The sequence below is a fragment of the Diabrotica virgifera genome, chromosome 5, assembly GCF_917563875.1.
Source record: "Diabrotica virgifera virgifera chromosome 5, PGI_DIABVI_V3a".
NCBI classification, from domain to species: domain Eukaryota; kingdom Metazoa; phylum Arthropoda; class Insecta; order Coleoptera; family Chrysomelidae; genus Diabrotica; species Diabrotica virgifera.
Window position 1 is genome coordinate 242012874 of NC_065447.1, and position 17146 is coordinate 242030019.

Sequence of the window (17146 nt, forward strand, 5' to 3'; positions counted from 1 at the left end):
CTGTGAGTATAACTATCTATTCACTTTTTTACCTTTGTCAAAATTTAACCTCACGTTTGTTTTACTTATATAGTTATACTTATTTTCGGTGATAACACTGATCATGGAATATTGATTCCGAAAACGTTTTGTAGTAATACAGCCCTTCTTAGGGATTTTAAATATACCTTTTACAAGATAGGTTTTTATTTTTTGTGATTTATGGTATACAGCCAGTACAGGAATTTTTCCTTGTGATATTTCTATAATTAAAAGAATATTCAAAAAAAAATTCAAAACAAAATATTGAAAAATAAGCCAACAGTGAAAAATTTTACGATGGACATCTGAACTTGTGATTGGATCATGTGAGACACTAAATTCAAAAAAAAATTATTAGCTTATGAGTTTCTCGAGGTAACACTGTCGAGTTTTTTTTTTCTCATTTTAACGATTTTTTAGTTTTTCATATCACTCAGAAGTCAAAATAACAAAATTTCTTGTAAAAAGGTTGAACATATATATTATTGTTGAACAAAAAATAAGCACAAAACAAAAAATATCTCGACAGCGTTACCTCACAAAATATCTAAAGAAAATCTATGCAAAACTTCAGGTGAATCGGTCAAGTAGTTTTTGAGTTACAATGTCCTTCTCCTTAAAAAAAGTAGTTTTTGACAACTTTTCTTTTCAATTAGTCCAGAGAAATAAGATTTTTCTCGTGACACGACCCCCTCCAGGCCGAAACCAAATTTTTTGAGTAGTATGGACATCTATATTAATAACCTATATGTTTCCTGCAGCCGATTTTGATGATATACATAGTTATAAACAAATAAAGATCAAAAAACGGTAAATTTTCGCTTTTTTCGTCTATTACTAAAAAGTGAAGCATTCTAAACAAATCTGAGAATAAGAAACTCATAAATCATATAAAAAACTTCAATATGGCGTTCGCTGAATATCCTTATTTGTTGCTTATAGGGCAGTCAATGAGGGTATTTGGCTCCGAATTCCATCCTACTACATTGATTTACTTGATATTTTCACAGTAAGTAAGGAATAGCTCAAGAAACAAAGTCTACCCTATGCCGATGTGCGCTTTTATCTTGGGGTGGTTCCCACCCCTTCTCGGGGCTGAAAAATGTTTTGGTTAAAATAGCCACGGAAAAGGCTAGAGAATCTAATTTTAAGCAAAAACTGTTTTATAATTATTTTTTGAAAACTCAATACTTTTTAGTTATTCGTGGTTGAAAATTGGCCATTTTCATTGAAAAATTACAACTTTTCGGTCAGATTTTTGGGAATACCTTAAAAACTATGCATCTAACAAAAAACGCTGGACGGAAGGGCCGCCCGAGAACTTTATCTTACCGATCTATTATCGTTATCGTACTAGATACTGGCATTCTATAAAAATAACAAGTTACTCGTTATTTTGATATTTTAGAAACACCTTGTATACTTGAAAATATTTTATGGTTCTACGCATCATTAATTCCCGCATTTGAGAAAATGTTCGGGAACACACTATAGATTATTGCATAAATCAATAGAATATTAGTCATACTTTCATTTCAAATTAGTCCATTTTTCTGAGAAATTAATAGTTTACAATATTTGCATTTTACTGCATGGATTGTAATGAAATTTTGGGAGTAGCCCAAAGCCCAATCTCCTAATTCAAAGTCTATCCTATATACTATGGCGCTTTTATCATGGGGGCGGTTCTCACCACTTGTTATTTATAATTTAAAAAAATTTTATATAGTGTTTTTAGTTTGATGCATAGTTTTTAAGGTATTCACAAAAAACCGTCCGAAAACGTGTCATTTTTAAATGAAAATGGCCAATTTTCAACTACGCATAACTCAAAAAGTATTGAGTTCTCAAAAAAAGTATAGGTCAGTTTTTGCTTAAAAATAGGTTCTCTAGCCACTTCCATGCTTATTTTGACCAATAAATTTTCCACCCCCTTGAAGAGGTGGGAATTGCCCCAAGATAAAAGCGCCCTAGTATATAGGGTAGATTTTGTTTCTTGAGCTATTCCCTACTTACTGTGAAAATATCAAGTACATCGATGTAGTAGGATGGAATTCGGAGCCAAATACCCTCATTGACTGCCCTATAATAATGCTCTGCTATGATCGCGTGAGAGGGGACACACACAAGATTCTAGCAAAATTTCAATTTTCTGTAACTTTTCGAGTTTTTGAGTTACAGCAACGAGTTTTATGTCATTGGAAAAATAATTTTACATTCTTTCAAAATATGTAAAAATATACAGGGCGTATGTAAAAAATTAAGATTTTTTTTTCATTTCCGGTTAAACCGGAAGCCATATTGTGGGTAAAATTTATTGTGCTAATAGATAACAAAGTACTATATATGTTTGCCCAATTTCAAATATTAGTTTCTATTACAGAGGTAGTTACGGGCACTCGAATATTTTTTTATAAAAAATTCATAACTCCCCTCACATGAGGAGTTAAGAAATCTGACCAATGTTATTCAATTTACTGATCGGATATCAAAAATATATCAAAAAATAAATAAATTCCTTGGAGTCATTTTTGAGAAAATTTAGTTTAAATTTGTCAAATTTTGACCCCTTAAATATAGGCAACCCATAACTTTTTCTGAAAAACGATAATATTTTTGTTATAGCCCCATCTTTAGGCTATATAAATGTTTTTTCAAATTAAATTTATCTTAAACAAGTTTTTAGATTGGTAGGGAAATGTATACAAGAATCTACAGGTCGAGCAAGTCTCGTAAATTTCACGATTGCGAGCCACGCTTCACGCAACCGTGTTTGCGTACTTGTGTTTCGAGTTGCGTGGTCGTGCGGAGTTATATTTACCAATTCGCGCAATCGTACTTGAGACGCTGTGTCAGGTGACGTGTTTGAAAATTTGTGTAACTTGATTGCTTGATTCTGTGGTGTGAAGGTGGTTAAACCTTTGTTTTATTTTTTTTTTGTTTTGTGTTTTTTGAAGATAACACAGAAAATACAAGAGGGCAGCATACTTTGCAAAACAACTGTTACAATTTGAAATCAACAATTTGTTAAGTTGTTGTCTTGCAGGTAAAAAAAGTGACTTTTTAAAAAAATTATATCTTGGAAACTAAAAATTATTTTTATTTATAATTGAAACATGTAAAAGTATAGTACTTTCAAAAAATTTCAGCCAAAAATATTCATTTTTGTAGAGTTGACTGCAATTTTTCGACAACAGCCCTTTTTTGTGGTGAGCAGCATAACAAGTCCAGTCTCATCTGAAATCAAAGTTTCTTGTAGTTTATACCTCTGGCTAGTGAATGAACAAAGGATTTTTTATTAGCTGAGGTCATTTTTGTTTTATAAAAAAAACTACTTTAAAAATGAGAAAAATTGGGGTCAAAAATGTGTTTAAACTTATGTAAAATCTTCAAATTTCATTTTTTTTAATTCCTTCGTTCATATTCTAGCCAGAGGTATAAACTACAAGAAACTTTTTGATTTCAGATGAGACTGGACTTGTTTTTTGAGGACTGGAAACTTTTTTTGAGAATACCTTATGTACTATACTTTTACATGTTCCAATTATAAATAAAAATAAATTTTAGTTTTCGAGATATAAGTTTTTTAAAAAGTCACTTTTTTTACCCACAAGACCTATGTAACCCCTTAAAAAAATGTTTGGAAGAATATGTTTGATGGCCAAGATGCATACATATATTTAGAAGGAAAGTTCCTGATTTCTGTAGTATAATACATAATACCGAAGAGGAAGTAGTCCTAAGCGCCGGACTCCACTTGCGATTTGTAGTTGTGAAGATTGAACACATTCTTTCAAATAGAAGTCAATCCATGATTATTTAGTCACAAATGGATTGACTTGTATTTGAAACAATGTGTTCAATCTTCCTGATTACAAATCGCAAGTGGAGTGCGGCGGTAATAACACCAAAATATTCCATATAGGTCCATAGAAGGTACACAGACATTGAAAAATTCCTGGAATATCCCCGAAAACATGTTCCCTGAACATCCCAGGAAAATACTGTGTCAGCATTTTAAACATTACCTGAATGTCTTATTGGAACATTCCATGAATGTCCACGAATGTTCTCTGGACATTCAAAATATATTTTGTAGACATTCCCTGGATATACCAGAAATACAGTGATGACCTCTCTAATAACCGGCAAAATAGCACAAAAGGCATGTATTAAGTAGTGAGATAAAAAGACATGAAACTAGTCGAGCTGGGAAATTTAGCGATATTAACTTATACATTTAGATTGTATTGATTGTGTACCACCTTCAGACGTATCAGACGAGTTTGGAAACTACCACTGTCACAGTGACAGTTTTAGTTGACATACTCCTCTGATATGTGTAAAGGTGGGATCAATATAACATAAATTTAAAGGTTAATTTCGCTAAATTTCCCAGCTCGACTAGTTTCATTTCTTTTTATCTCACAACTAAATGTGTTGCCCATATTTTGCCGGTTATTAGGGCACTCATCACTGTACATCCTTGCTGATGTGACAATACCTCCTATCTGTTTTTTCATGAGTTTTGTATGAGAGATGGAAAAACATGTTTTAAGGTCACCTCCTGTGTTCATATGTAAGTTTTGACTTGTTTTGTAGTTCATAGATAGTTTAATTTACTACAAGTCAAAAAATATATGAAAACAGGAGGTGACCCTAAGACAAGTTTTTAGTCTCTCTTACAAAACTCATGAAAACACAGATAGGATGTATTATTACATCAATGACGTTATGTGGCCATACCAAATAATACATCTTTGATAAATATAAACATTTTTATTGAACAAAATCTTTTCATACATTTTTTTAATGCAATTTACTGATATTCCTAAATATTTCAAAAAAATGTGTCACATTTGCTTTGTAAACCTTTCTTTTGCCTTTCGTAGCCACATATTCCGTTTCCTTCCTGGTTTTTTGTAGACCACTTCTCTCAGCTGATTCTAAAAAAAATAAAATAAATGGTAATTTTTCTATCCTTTACAATTAACAATCAGAAGAAATATTATTTACAGATAATGATATGCATAATAATAATAGGTTTGTTCTAGCATCAGTTTGAAACCATCAGCGAATAGTGGACCAGCGCGAGTAGAGGGGATCGCACTGGTGACTGTATTATGTTCTTTTACTGACCAACTGTTTGCTGATGTGGTTTTTGACTAGTTTGACTGTTTGCTAGAACAAACCTAATAATAATGAATATTTTGTATTTTGACAATGACATCTGATGTGGAAGTCAAAACATTAATAAAATTATTTTTTCAAGTTAACTTTCACATGCGCGTCTTAAAATTGTACTTTTAATACTTATATCATAAATAACTATTAAAACTATCTTAAGAGGAAACAGTATGGATCAACAGGTAGCGAAAATGTGTTCCAAGATTGCGGCTGTAATTTTGAATATTTTTTCGAGATATTTGGCACACATATTCGTAATATAATAAAGAATGGCGGTACAGAGCCCAATTTGAAAAATATATTAATATGTGGAAATTACTCTGTAATTAAATACAATATAAAAAAAACGAGCTTGTACCGCCATTAAGAAGAACAAAAAAATACACTTTCTTCAAATACAACTTTTTTATCCGATTTTGTGTTATTTTGGAACTACTAAAATTTTTTATTTCATTAGTAGTTCCAAAATTACACAAAATCTAGGCATCGGATAAAAAAGTTTATTTGAAGAAAGTGTATTTTTTTGTTCTTCTTAATGGCGGTACAGGCTCGTTTTTTAAATATTGTATAATTACAGAGTAATTTCCACATATTAATATATTTTTCAAATTGGGCTCTGTACCGCCATTCTTTATTTTTTTAAGAATACGTGTGCCAAATGCCTCGAAAAAATATTCAAAATTACAGTGACAATCTTGGAACACGTTTTGGCTACCTGTTTATCGCTACTGTATTACCTTAAAACATTGTAATTTGCTAAACCAGTATATTTTACTCTACTACTACTCTACTAGCTACCTCATTTTCCACCGTTTCTAAAGACTTGTTTACATGGGTAGAGTTTTGAGGAGAGTAGAGTAGCGGTAGTACTCTACCAAAAATGGCTTGATACCATTCACATGAGGAGAGTACAAGTATAGTACTGATGCTAGTATAGTGAAACCGATTTTTGTATTTTTAAACACTCTTGATTATAAGTGCACCCTAAATTCTTAATTTTTTGCTTAAGCTCGTTTACTCCAAAGCCCCCTTTGCCATTCTTTCGACGATTTCATCCTCCGCAGCTTGCTGCAAACTTTTATTTCTGTAGTATACACTACCTAAATTCCATAAACACTGGTATTCGCCGTATTATAGCTCTACAAGTTTTAAAGTTTCATCTTCGGTGAACTTCATTTTCACTATTTACACAATTCCAGCCAGAATGACAGCGCCCCCATGTACTCTCCTACCTACTCTATTCTGCCATAATTGAGCGTGTTCCATGGGTAGAGTGTGCAGCCGAGTAGACATTTTGGCAGTAGTGGTAGTCATAGAGTAGTTACTTTGCCATAGGTTGCTAGTCACTCTACTTTAACTCCAACTATACACTCTACCAGCTATTCTACTGTGCTGAGCATTTTTACAGGTAGAGTTACTCTACTCTATCAAGTACTTGCATCATTACTCTACCCGTGTAAACAAGTCTTAAATCTACTGAATGAAAATCTACTTAATCTTAATCTACTCTTAATGAAAAATGTCTAAAATCATTTACCCACCTAGTATTATTGTAGAATTTAAGACAGTCCAGTGCCTTATAAATAATTTCAATATGAATATTTTTTCCTTTAATTCTCCTTTGATACCACTCCATTTTAGATTTTGGGGAACTTATTTCATTGTGTTTATAGCCCATATTTATTGAAGGAACCCAATCTGGAGATTGTTATTATCGATTAAGTCGGCTGGTTTTCCTATAAGATTAAAATGTTAACATCTTCAAAAATCATTACTGTTGTAATTGTAACTTACCAGATATAAAATGATTACAGCAGACAGGACAGGAAAATTTTCATTTCGCTAGTAAAACCTGTACATTGTATTGCATTTAACCATTGTTGTCTCTCAGATACCTTATTTAGTTCAGTTTAAAAGTGAACTTTATCTTGACTTTATCTTTTAATTACTTTGCATCTTTTTACTTTTTACTTTTTACTTTATCTTTTAATTACTTTGCATTTCACACTTCAAAACACAACACCAATGAAGCATATTATCTTTCTAAATTAATACTTCCAGAGAAAATGTTAAATTAATCTTTGTACAACACAAAATTACAAAGAAATACAACTAAAATTATCTAAAACTCATTAAGAACAGATAGAATAAAATTTATCTTTTACACCCAGTAGCCATATTGATTTAATTTTGACAGCATGTTGGAACGGCATTTAAATTTGGTAAATATAACTCCGCACGACCACGCAACTCGAAACACAAGTACGCAAACACGGTTGCGTGAAGCGTGGCTCGCAATCGTGAAATTTACGAGACTTGCTCGACCTGTAGATTCTTGTGAAATGTATCGGGTGGGCGGTCGGCCATGCTGGCCGCCATTTTGGATTTGGAAATGTCAAATTCCGTATTTCTATTTAAATATCGATGAGCTAACTTTAAGTTAAATTTCATTCGTTTCGGTCAAAATTTGCAAAAATGGGCCCCAAATAATCCCCCTATTTCGGCCCCCCTTTGAGAGGTTTTTTTCAAAAGCTTAGCTTCTCGACAAAATTCTCTTAAACTTACTTATACCGAATTTCATCGAAATCGGTCCAGTAGTTTTTGCTGGGCGGTGGCGACATACGTACGTACATACGTACATACTTCCCACATGTTTTTTTTTATTTGCTTTTTAGACTCAGGGGGACTCAAAACGTCGAAAAAAAGTGAAATCTGAAAAAAATTTTTTTGCACGATCCTATAACTTTATCTATTATACTCATACTGCGTATGTAGTACGATAAAGTAAAAACTATATAAAATATTTCTGTAGGTTATAAAAAAACAAAGAGATTCGTTTTTTCATAAATCTTCTATTTAAACACAAAGAGGGATATGGTAGGTAAGAAGAGTTTGTTTTTTTTTTGCTGCATGCTCAAATTGGTGTATTCAACTTGAAATAACAGAGAAACTGTCGACTTTAGGTGTATAATGATACTAATAACTTTTGTAGTGCTTGAAAAGACCTTTAAAATAAGAAATACCAAATGTTTACCACATTCAAACTAAGCGAGATATTCTGCAAAAAAATTTGATGACTAATGTATTTTAAGAAGAAATGAGAAGTATATTTAACCCCTCATCCATCAGAACTTAAATAGATCGTTTTCCTTCTACAATACTTTTTATTATAGTGTTATTTCTATGTTCAAAAAGTTGAACAGGATTAAAATGAATGTTTTTTGAAAAAAATAAGATTAAATTATAGAGCGCATTTTTAAATTTTCTTAAAAATCTTCCTTTTCCTCCATGTAACTCGAAAAAGATAAGAGATACGAAAAAAAGATACCACACAAAAAAGTAGGGTTTTTTCAGATAAATATAGCTCATTTTAAAGGTCTTTTCAAGCACTACAAAAGGTATTAGTTGCATTATACACCTAAAATCGACCGTTTCTCTGTTATTTCCAGTTGAATACACCAATTTGAGAATGTACCAAAAAACAAACTATTTTCACCTACCATATCTCTTTTTGAATTATAACTAGAAAATTTATGAAGGCAAGTGTCTCTTTGTTTTTTTATAACCTACAAAAACGTTTAATATAGTTTTTTAGTTAGATGCATAGTTTTTAAGGTATTGCAAAAAAACGTTCAAAAAGGTATTATGTTTCAATGAAAATGGCCAATTTTCAACCACGAATATCTCAAAAAGTATTGAGTTTTCAAAAAAAATTATAGAACAGTTTTTGCATAGAATTAGGTTCTCTAGCTAATTTCGTGGTCATTTTACCCAAAAAATGTTCCATCCCTAAGAAGGGGTGGAAACCACCCCAAGATAAAAGCACACATCGGCATAGGATAGACTTTGAATTAGGAAATAAGTAGAGGCCAGGCCCAAAATTTCATTAAAATCCATGCAGTAGGATATAATTCGGAGGTAATATCCTGATCTTGCTCCCATTGACTGGCGTATTAGAAAATTGCAAAATAAGTAATAAATTTTGAGATTTTATCAATGTTCATAACTTATGTAAAAATTAAGTTAGAACCTTCTTATTACACGGAATGCTGAGACTTCTAGTGCTTAAAGTATATTTTAAATTTCAAAGTAATTGGTCAAATAGTTTAAAAGTTATTTAATTTCTTTATCCCAAATTAATTTTTTTGCAACACTATAACTCAGAAAATTATGAGGTTATAGTAATACTTCGGACAGTTTATGAAAGAACATTTATACTATTAACTTAATTAAAAAAAAAAAATGACAAAAAGTAATTTTAAACAGTGTAAAATTATTTTGCAAAGACATGTCGATTTTTTTCTTACTTATAAACAATTAGAATAACTTTTTAACCGTTACCCGTATAAAAATTATTTTTTCATATTTAGAAAGACTGAATTTTTATACACATTTAGAAAGAAAAACAATTGTCCTAGGACACTTAGGGACGAAGTTAGCCCCCCTTTTTTTTAGTTCACATGTTCTTGCAAAATAATTTTGCAATATTTAGCATTATTTTTTGTCATTTTTTTTTAAATTAAATTAATAGTGCAAATCTTCGTCTTTCATAAACTATCCAAAGTATTACTGTAACTTCATTATTTTCTGACTTATAGTGTTGCAAAAAAAAGTAATTTGGGATAAACAAATTAAATAACTTTTAAACTATTTGACCGATTGCTTTAAAATTTAGGGTAGGATTTAAGCACCAGAAGTCTCAGCATTCCGTGTAATAAGAAGGTTCTAAGTTAATTTTTACACAATTTATGAATTTTTATAAAAACTCAAAATTTATTATTTATTTTGCAATTTTCTAAGCAACCAATAAGGATAGACATATTCAGCGAACGCCATTTTTATACGATTTATGAGTTTCTTACTCTCAAATTTGTTTAAAATGCTTAACTTTTGGGTAATACACGAGAAAAGCGAAAATTTACCGTTTTTTGATCTTTATTTGTTTATAACTATGTAAATCAACAAAATCGGCTGTTATTATTATTTTTTTCCTTATTTCTCTGAACTAAATGTATTTTTTGTCTATCAAATCGTAAAGTGATGCACACCGGAATACGTTTACGAATCGCGCAGTAATTTACAAAAGAGAAGGGAAACAGCTGTTAAACGTTTCTCACTGCGCTCAAGCGTGTTGGTGCGATGATTCTGTAAGGGTCGAAGATAGGGATATTAAACATGCTGTATTTTCGGTAATTTTGCTCCGATCAATCTGAAATTTTTAGAAGAGTATTGAGAGTATTCTTGAAGTTACGTACTTTCATTTAAAATAAAAAAAAATCGAAAATTTTAAATTTTTTAAACCATACCCCCTTTAAATGTGTTATCTCTTCATTAGTTTTTATTAAATCTGGTCACTTGTTTGTTTCAGGGATGGTAGAGTATTGAGCGAACCGTTTATGAAACTTCCATCAAAGAAGGAGTTACCTGAGTATTACGATACGATTAAGAAACCTATTGATATTGAAAAAGTCGTTGCCAACGTAGAAGAAGGAAAAGTGAGTAAAAAAACAACAGACAACCGTAGATGATCAGTTCTTCAAAGTTCTTGATCCTATCGGGAGAATATTATAAGTAAGCGGTTTACCCCCACCAACCATTAACCATATTCGATTTTATATATTTTTCAAAGTTCAAATGTATTTTTTTTATTTTTCCAAGTGGGCCCGTAATAGTTATTATCAAATAACTTATAAAAAATCTTTTGGGTCCATGTTTTCAGAAAGACAAAAACAATTTATCCTTTTGAAAATATTCTTACTTGTACATGAAGGTTTAAGGATTATAAAGTTTTTTGTAGAATTACAATTCATTCAGTAGTTTTTTTAGAAAAACAAATCCCAAAATCAATAATTAAGACATTTTTTCAAGAAAAATTGCAAATAACTCAAAAAGAAACCATTTTTTGAAAAAATATCAAGAGAGAAAAAGTATTTATTTCGATGAGATACGCCTAAAAAAATTATTCAAAGCAATTCAGGAAATTGTTTTTTTATAAATTATGTTAACAATTTTCGGCCCACTTCGAAAAATAAAAAAAAAAGAATGTGTGTGTACTTTGTACGCACGTAAGAAGTTATACTTCTATTATAGATTCCATCGAAATTAATATGTACTTTAAACAGTTTATTTATATTTTATTTCAATATTAAAGTAATTTTAATACTTACTACTTTCCAAAAAAATTTTATTAAAACAATACCAAAAATTAAAAAAATAAAACTATAAAATACACACAAACACATTGAAAAATGCCACAAAGAAATGATTTCTGAACAATAATTGTTGGCAAAAATTTTTACTAAATATGCATTTTCTGAAAAGAAAAATTATATAACAAATATACTTACAATCATAAAATGTATAAAAAAAAATAAAAACTTGCATTGGGATTCGAACCCGCGTTTATTCGAGTGCTTAGGATTTGAAGTCGAAGCCTCTACTCATTTTGCCACCGACACGTACCTGTCATGTGCGAAGATAGGCCAACTAAACGTTTTACTGTTTGACAGTTCTGAATTTAATCAAATTAGTTTGATTTTTGTGGAATTAAAATACAACAAAAATAGAGTAAGAAAACAATATATTAGATGAAGATTGGTAGAAATTATGTTGGTAATCAATTTATGTAAATCAAAGCATTACCTACTAGATAGGTACATACATTTTCCAAATAGGTAAGTACCTATGTAATTTTTTATCAATACATACTGAAACATTTACAATAATTACGTACCTGTTGCTTTTAAAAACTATTTAAAGAGTCACTACAATTATAAACTTGCCTTTTCTCTTTCCTCACAACAATAAAAAGTAATATACACAACATCTGTTTACCAATAACCGACATATTGAACAATTATTGACAGTTGATTGTAATTACCCAATCAGAGCACGTATAACGTTTAAGCTGCGCTCAGGACCAAGAATTTTGATGAATTCGCGCACATATAAATTTACTCACAACGCGCCTAAAGAAGTATAACTTCAAAAAATACATTTAAACTTTGAGAAATATGTAGAGTCGAATAAAAAAAGGTTTGGGGTGGTAGATATGCAAAAAATTGTCGGTACTTTCCGTTTCTAAGCGTCTTTTTAGGGTTAAACCGCTATAAAGATCACTTAAGTTTTTATTAACAATGTAATTTGTTTCGTAAGTAATGTTGCCTTAATTTATTATTTTAGTATTTCACGATGCACGATTTGGAAAGAGATTTCGACTTGCTGTGCCAAAACGCCCAACAATACAACGAAGAAGACTCCATGATCTACGAGGACAGCCTCGTTCTTCGACAGGTGTTTAGAAGCGCGAGGGAAAAGATCGACGGTACCTCAGACCACGACGACAACGCCGATGGACCGGCGGTGGCTCAGATCAAACGACCTCGTGGTAGACCTCGAAAACACAAGAGACCCGAAGAGATCGAGGCCGAAGCGGCGGCTCAGAAAGCTATGGAGGAGGCATCGAAGCTGAGAGCTCAAGCTGAGGCGGAAGAGCTTAGATCTAAGGTGGAGGAGGCATCTCAGAGAGCCAAAGAGGAAGCGAAAGCAAGGGAGGAAGCCAAAGCTAGGGAAGAAGCCGAAATCGAGAACATGGAGGAGATTCCCACAAGCACATGATCTATAGAGCAACCGGAAACAAAAAGGCAAAAAAGAAATATTATATAGAAAAGATGTACATGTTCAATGGAGATACATTTTCGCCGAGTTACAACGGGTAATGCTTTTACAACGGATATTTTGACGTATGAATGTTGACGTTCAGATGAAGTATATTTATAAAATAATCCAGACCTTTACGTTTTGGTTGATTTGTTTTCTGTATTGTTCAGTTTATTGAACAACCATTAATAGCAGCTTACCTAAATGATTTAGAAAAGCATCTGAGTTATTTAGATAAGTTTTGAGATTATATTTATTAACTTTAATATTACTATCTTTATTATAGCATATTGTAATTATTTTTTCCTGTCCTTCTTTCGTTGTGTGGTAGATAATCCGAGAGTCAACAGTTATAAGCAAATGAAATTCAGTTAAACCTCAAATGTACAAAATGATCAAATTAATGTTTACAATTTATTTTTTTACCACGCACATTCACTATTACTATTGTCAGTCATTGAGATATCATTTTATATAGCTCCATGTCTGTCTTCCTCAATTTACAGAGAAGCAATTAGACAAGTAATGACATAATATGGTGCTGAAATAATGTGCTTGATAGTGATGTTCACAAAGTAACTATTCGTTACAAAGTACTCGTTACTTACAAATACCGAAACTAACGATTACTATACAGAGAGGCAAATCGTTACTTTGATTACACTGATTACTTCGTATCAATCGTATCAGAGCGAGTAACGACTATTCTATCTACTTTGATTACTCTGATTACTTCGTACCAATCGTATTCGAGCGAGTAACGACCATTGTATCTACTTTCATTACTTTGATTATTTCGATACTTCGTACCAATCGTATCAGAGCGAGTAATGACTATTGTATCTAGTTTGATTACTCTGATTAGTTCGTTATTTCGTGCCAATCGTATCAGAGCGAGTAACGACTATTGTATCTACTTTGATTACTCTGATTACTTCGTACCAATCGTATCAGAACGAGTAACGACTACGACTATTGTAGTTGTTATATCGGAATATACAAAAACTATACAAAATACCTACCTACTGAGAAATACGATTCTGGATATGATTACCGGTATTCAAATACAAAAGTAACAAAAGTAATCATAGTAATCAAAGTAACGAATACTGTAAAAAATGATTACTTTATACAAAATAGCTACCTACTGAGAAATACGATTCTCGTACTCTCTACTGAGAGTATATCGTTCATTCAAGGAATGAGGAAAACAAAGAAAACATTGACGAACATGAAAACATTTTTTACAAGATGGGGCAAATGATCAGATGTTATCAGCAAAACATAGTGAAAAAAGTGTAAAAAATGGCGGAATCGGTATGTGGTCAATTACGCGAGTTCTGTTTGAAGAGTTCAGACTGGTCAATTTTCAAAGCGCGGCTAGGAAACTATTTCGCAGCAAACGGTGTCAAAGACAATACGGACGCAGATAAGATGAGAGCTATTTTATTAAACGCTTTAGAGGAGAACGCATATCAGCTTATTTTCGATCTGGTAAGTCCTGAAAAACCAGAAGAAACAACGTATAATCAGCTTCTTGCCACATTGGACGGGTATTTCAAACTACAGCAGAGTCCGTTTGCAGCGCGATTTAAATTTTACAGTGCACAGAAAGACGTGACAGTATCGGCGAGTGAGTGGGCTGCACGCTTAAGAGGATTAGAGGTAGGCTGTGAATTCGACAGCGAGTGAAAAGTATGTCTAAGAGACAGATTTTTGTTCGGTTTCGGCAAGTGACCCGTGTTGGACCGGCTTATGGAAGAAGATGCAAGCGACGATCTCGAAAATATAGTCAGTTTAGCAGCTTCCAAGATGGCTGCCAGAGAAATCCACTAGGAAATGATAAGGGTTAAGCCTAAGTCAGAACCTCTTAACCACGTCAGCTCTGAAGGTGTACGAAGGTGCGCGAAGGTACGATGCGCAGCGACGTTGGAGCAACGCGCAGACTCCAAGGAAATGGGAAACTACAGAGACGCAGAGAGCAGAAAATGAGGAGCAGCACAGACGTTACGCGCATGACATTCAACCTCAACAACGTCAAAATGAGCATTGACACCGCGCGAAATACAAATAACCTAAACCCAGTATATCACACATTCCTTTACGTTTTCAATATTTCATATTTCGATGACTTAGTTGTCAGTTTAAATAGAATATTTTACATTTGATTGAAAATAAAAATCTCGTCTGAGAATAATGACGAACATATTTGAAATTTTAGAACTCGGGCGACTTTAGCTGAATAATTGCAACCAATCCTCGAATTACAGTAACATCAAAATGTATCCCTGTTGATCATGTTTATAATAAAGAGTAGCGTTTCGTATAAGAGTAGTAAGTTGTATACATTTTTTTATAACAGTATTGCTGTGTAATGACATTTAGAATCTATCCGTAGTTATAGGTTGTGGACTGAACCATTTCGTTTTCGTAAGCTGTATGTTTTATACGACTATTTATTGTCCTTTATAGAAATACATAATAGATTCCAAAACAAGAATCTTGTGTTTTTTATTATTCCTCAACCTTTAAGGGCTCCTGACGTGGTAAGTTTGTTTTGTAAATAAGAGACTGGGAGAAACAAAATGTGGAGAATATATGGCAAATACTGAAAGACACCTAAATTACCTAAAAACCCCGTGTATTTGACCAGTGCATCCTTCCTGTTCTGACGTATGGCTCAGAAACATGGACATTAACAAAGGCCAACATAAAATAGAAATAACTCAGAAGAAAAATGGAAAGATCCTTGTTGGGAATAAAACTACAAGACAGAAAATCAAACCAATGGATAAGAGAGAAAACAAAAGTAAAAAATGTAACTGAACGGTTCCATGACATCTCGTAACGCTACAGTTCGTAACCGGACAGTTGGTAACGGACAATTCGTAACAGCGACAGTTCGTAACGGCGACACTTCGTAACTATACAAATTCGTAACGTCCAAATTGAATTATTCTGTTTATTGTTGTTAACGTGGAAACTAACTTATTACAGTTATAAATGGAATTATGTTTATCAATTTAACGAATCATTAAGGCATTTCGTGTTTCAGAATATAATAAAACTATTTAAACCAAGTATTAAAGTATTACAAGCCATCCCTCTTATCAACTATAACCGTTGATTGAATGCCCCAAAGCTATTACCAATCACAAGGTTTATTATAATAACAGGTAATTATAATCTTTTCTTTACAAAATGTTTATTTAAACAGTTTGGAATGTCTAAAGACGGTTGTCAGATTAAAGATTTCAGGAATTAAGTACTTCATTATACCTTTGTCTAGGCATATGCAAATTTAAGGAACAATAAGAGGAATAAACTTTTAAGAATATTGTTAAAAGTTTGTATGTATTTAAATATTTGTTTGTGTTTAAAGTCTTTTAATGTACCGGGTGTCCCAATAAGAATGGCTCTCGGCCATATCTCAGGAACCGTTTATAGTAGAGCTTTGAAATAAAAAATTTTATAACAAAAGTTTCCTCAGAAAAAGCCTGGAAATTATTTTCATAATTGTGGGACCACCGCTAGAGGGCGTAATTGAATATCAAAAATAAAAAAATCTAAATTTTACAAAATTTTCCTAATAAAGGGGCACTGGAAATCCGATTAATGTATTCTTCATCAAATTCTACGCATATTTGATTTAATAAGTTTAACTCTACCTTTGCAAATAAGAGGTGGGGGTGAGTGGGAACCTTGTTATGAAAAAATGGCTGTAAGTCCGGTTCTGCTAAATCAAATTTTGAAAACTGGGTCTTGTTGAAGACAGATCTTTTTCTTCAATGTAAACGTGATAATTTTGAACCATCCTAATAAGTAATAAGCCAGCTGGGAGGCGTTATTTAATTTTTTTCAGAAATCTAGTCTTCTTTGGAAAATATTAAATACAAGTATGCATTTTTAATCATACTTTATAAAATTAAATTAAATTAGCAACAGAATAGCGAAAACCGCATGTCGATACCTTTTTTCTATCTCAAGATATCTCGAGAAACGTGTAAATTTTATACATAACTGTTACTATCACCGGTAAACTAAGTTAATGAAAAGTAGTGTGCTGTGGAAAAAAAACAAAATAACATTTTCCAGATGTCAACGTATAAAAATATAATTAAATAAAACAACAATATAAAGAGAAGCAATACTATTAAAATTAAATATAACACAGAACAAAAAGAACTACTTAGTGACGACCTAAATATTCAAATTATTGCCCATCATACACTACTCTAGAATACATGATCCAGAGAATACTAAACGCCATTCAAAGCAT

At 32.1% G+C, this 17146-nt stretch overlaps 1 protein-coding gene across 1 annotated transcript in view; it reads left to right on the forward strand.

Moving 5' to 3' along the window:
- Positions 1-15367, forward strand: part of LOC114331960 (ATP-dependent helicase brm) — a 55435-nt gene extending 40068 nt beyond the window's left edge. Inside the window, exons 16-17 of the mRNA XM_028281653.2 lie at positions 10577-10703; positions 12391-15367. Of these exons, the coding sequence (XP_028137454.1) occupies positions 10577-10703; positions 12391-12825 (562 nt within the window). The 3' untranslated portion in view covers positions 12826-15367. The remainder of the gene's footprint in view (positions 1-10576; positions 10704-12390) is intronic.
- Positions 15368-17146: the final 1779 nt, after the last annotated feature.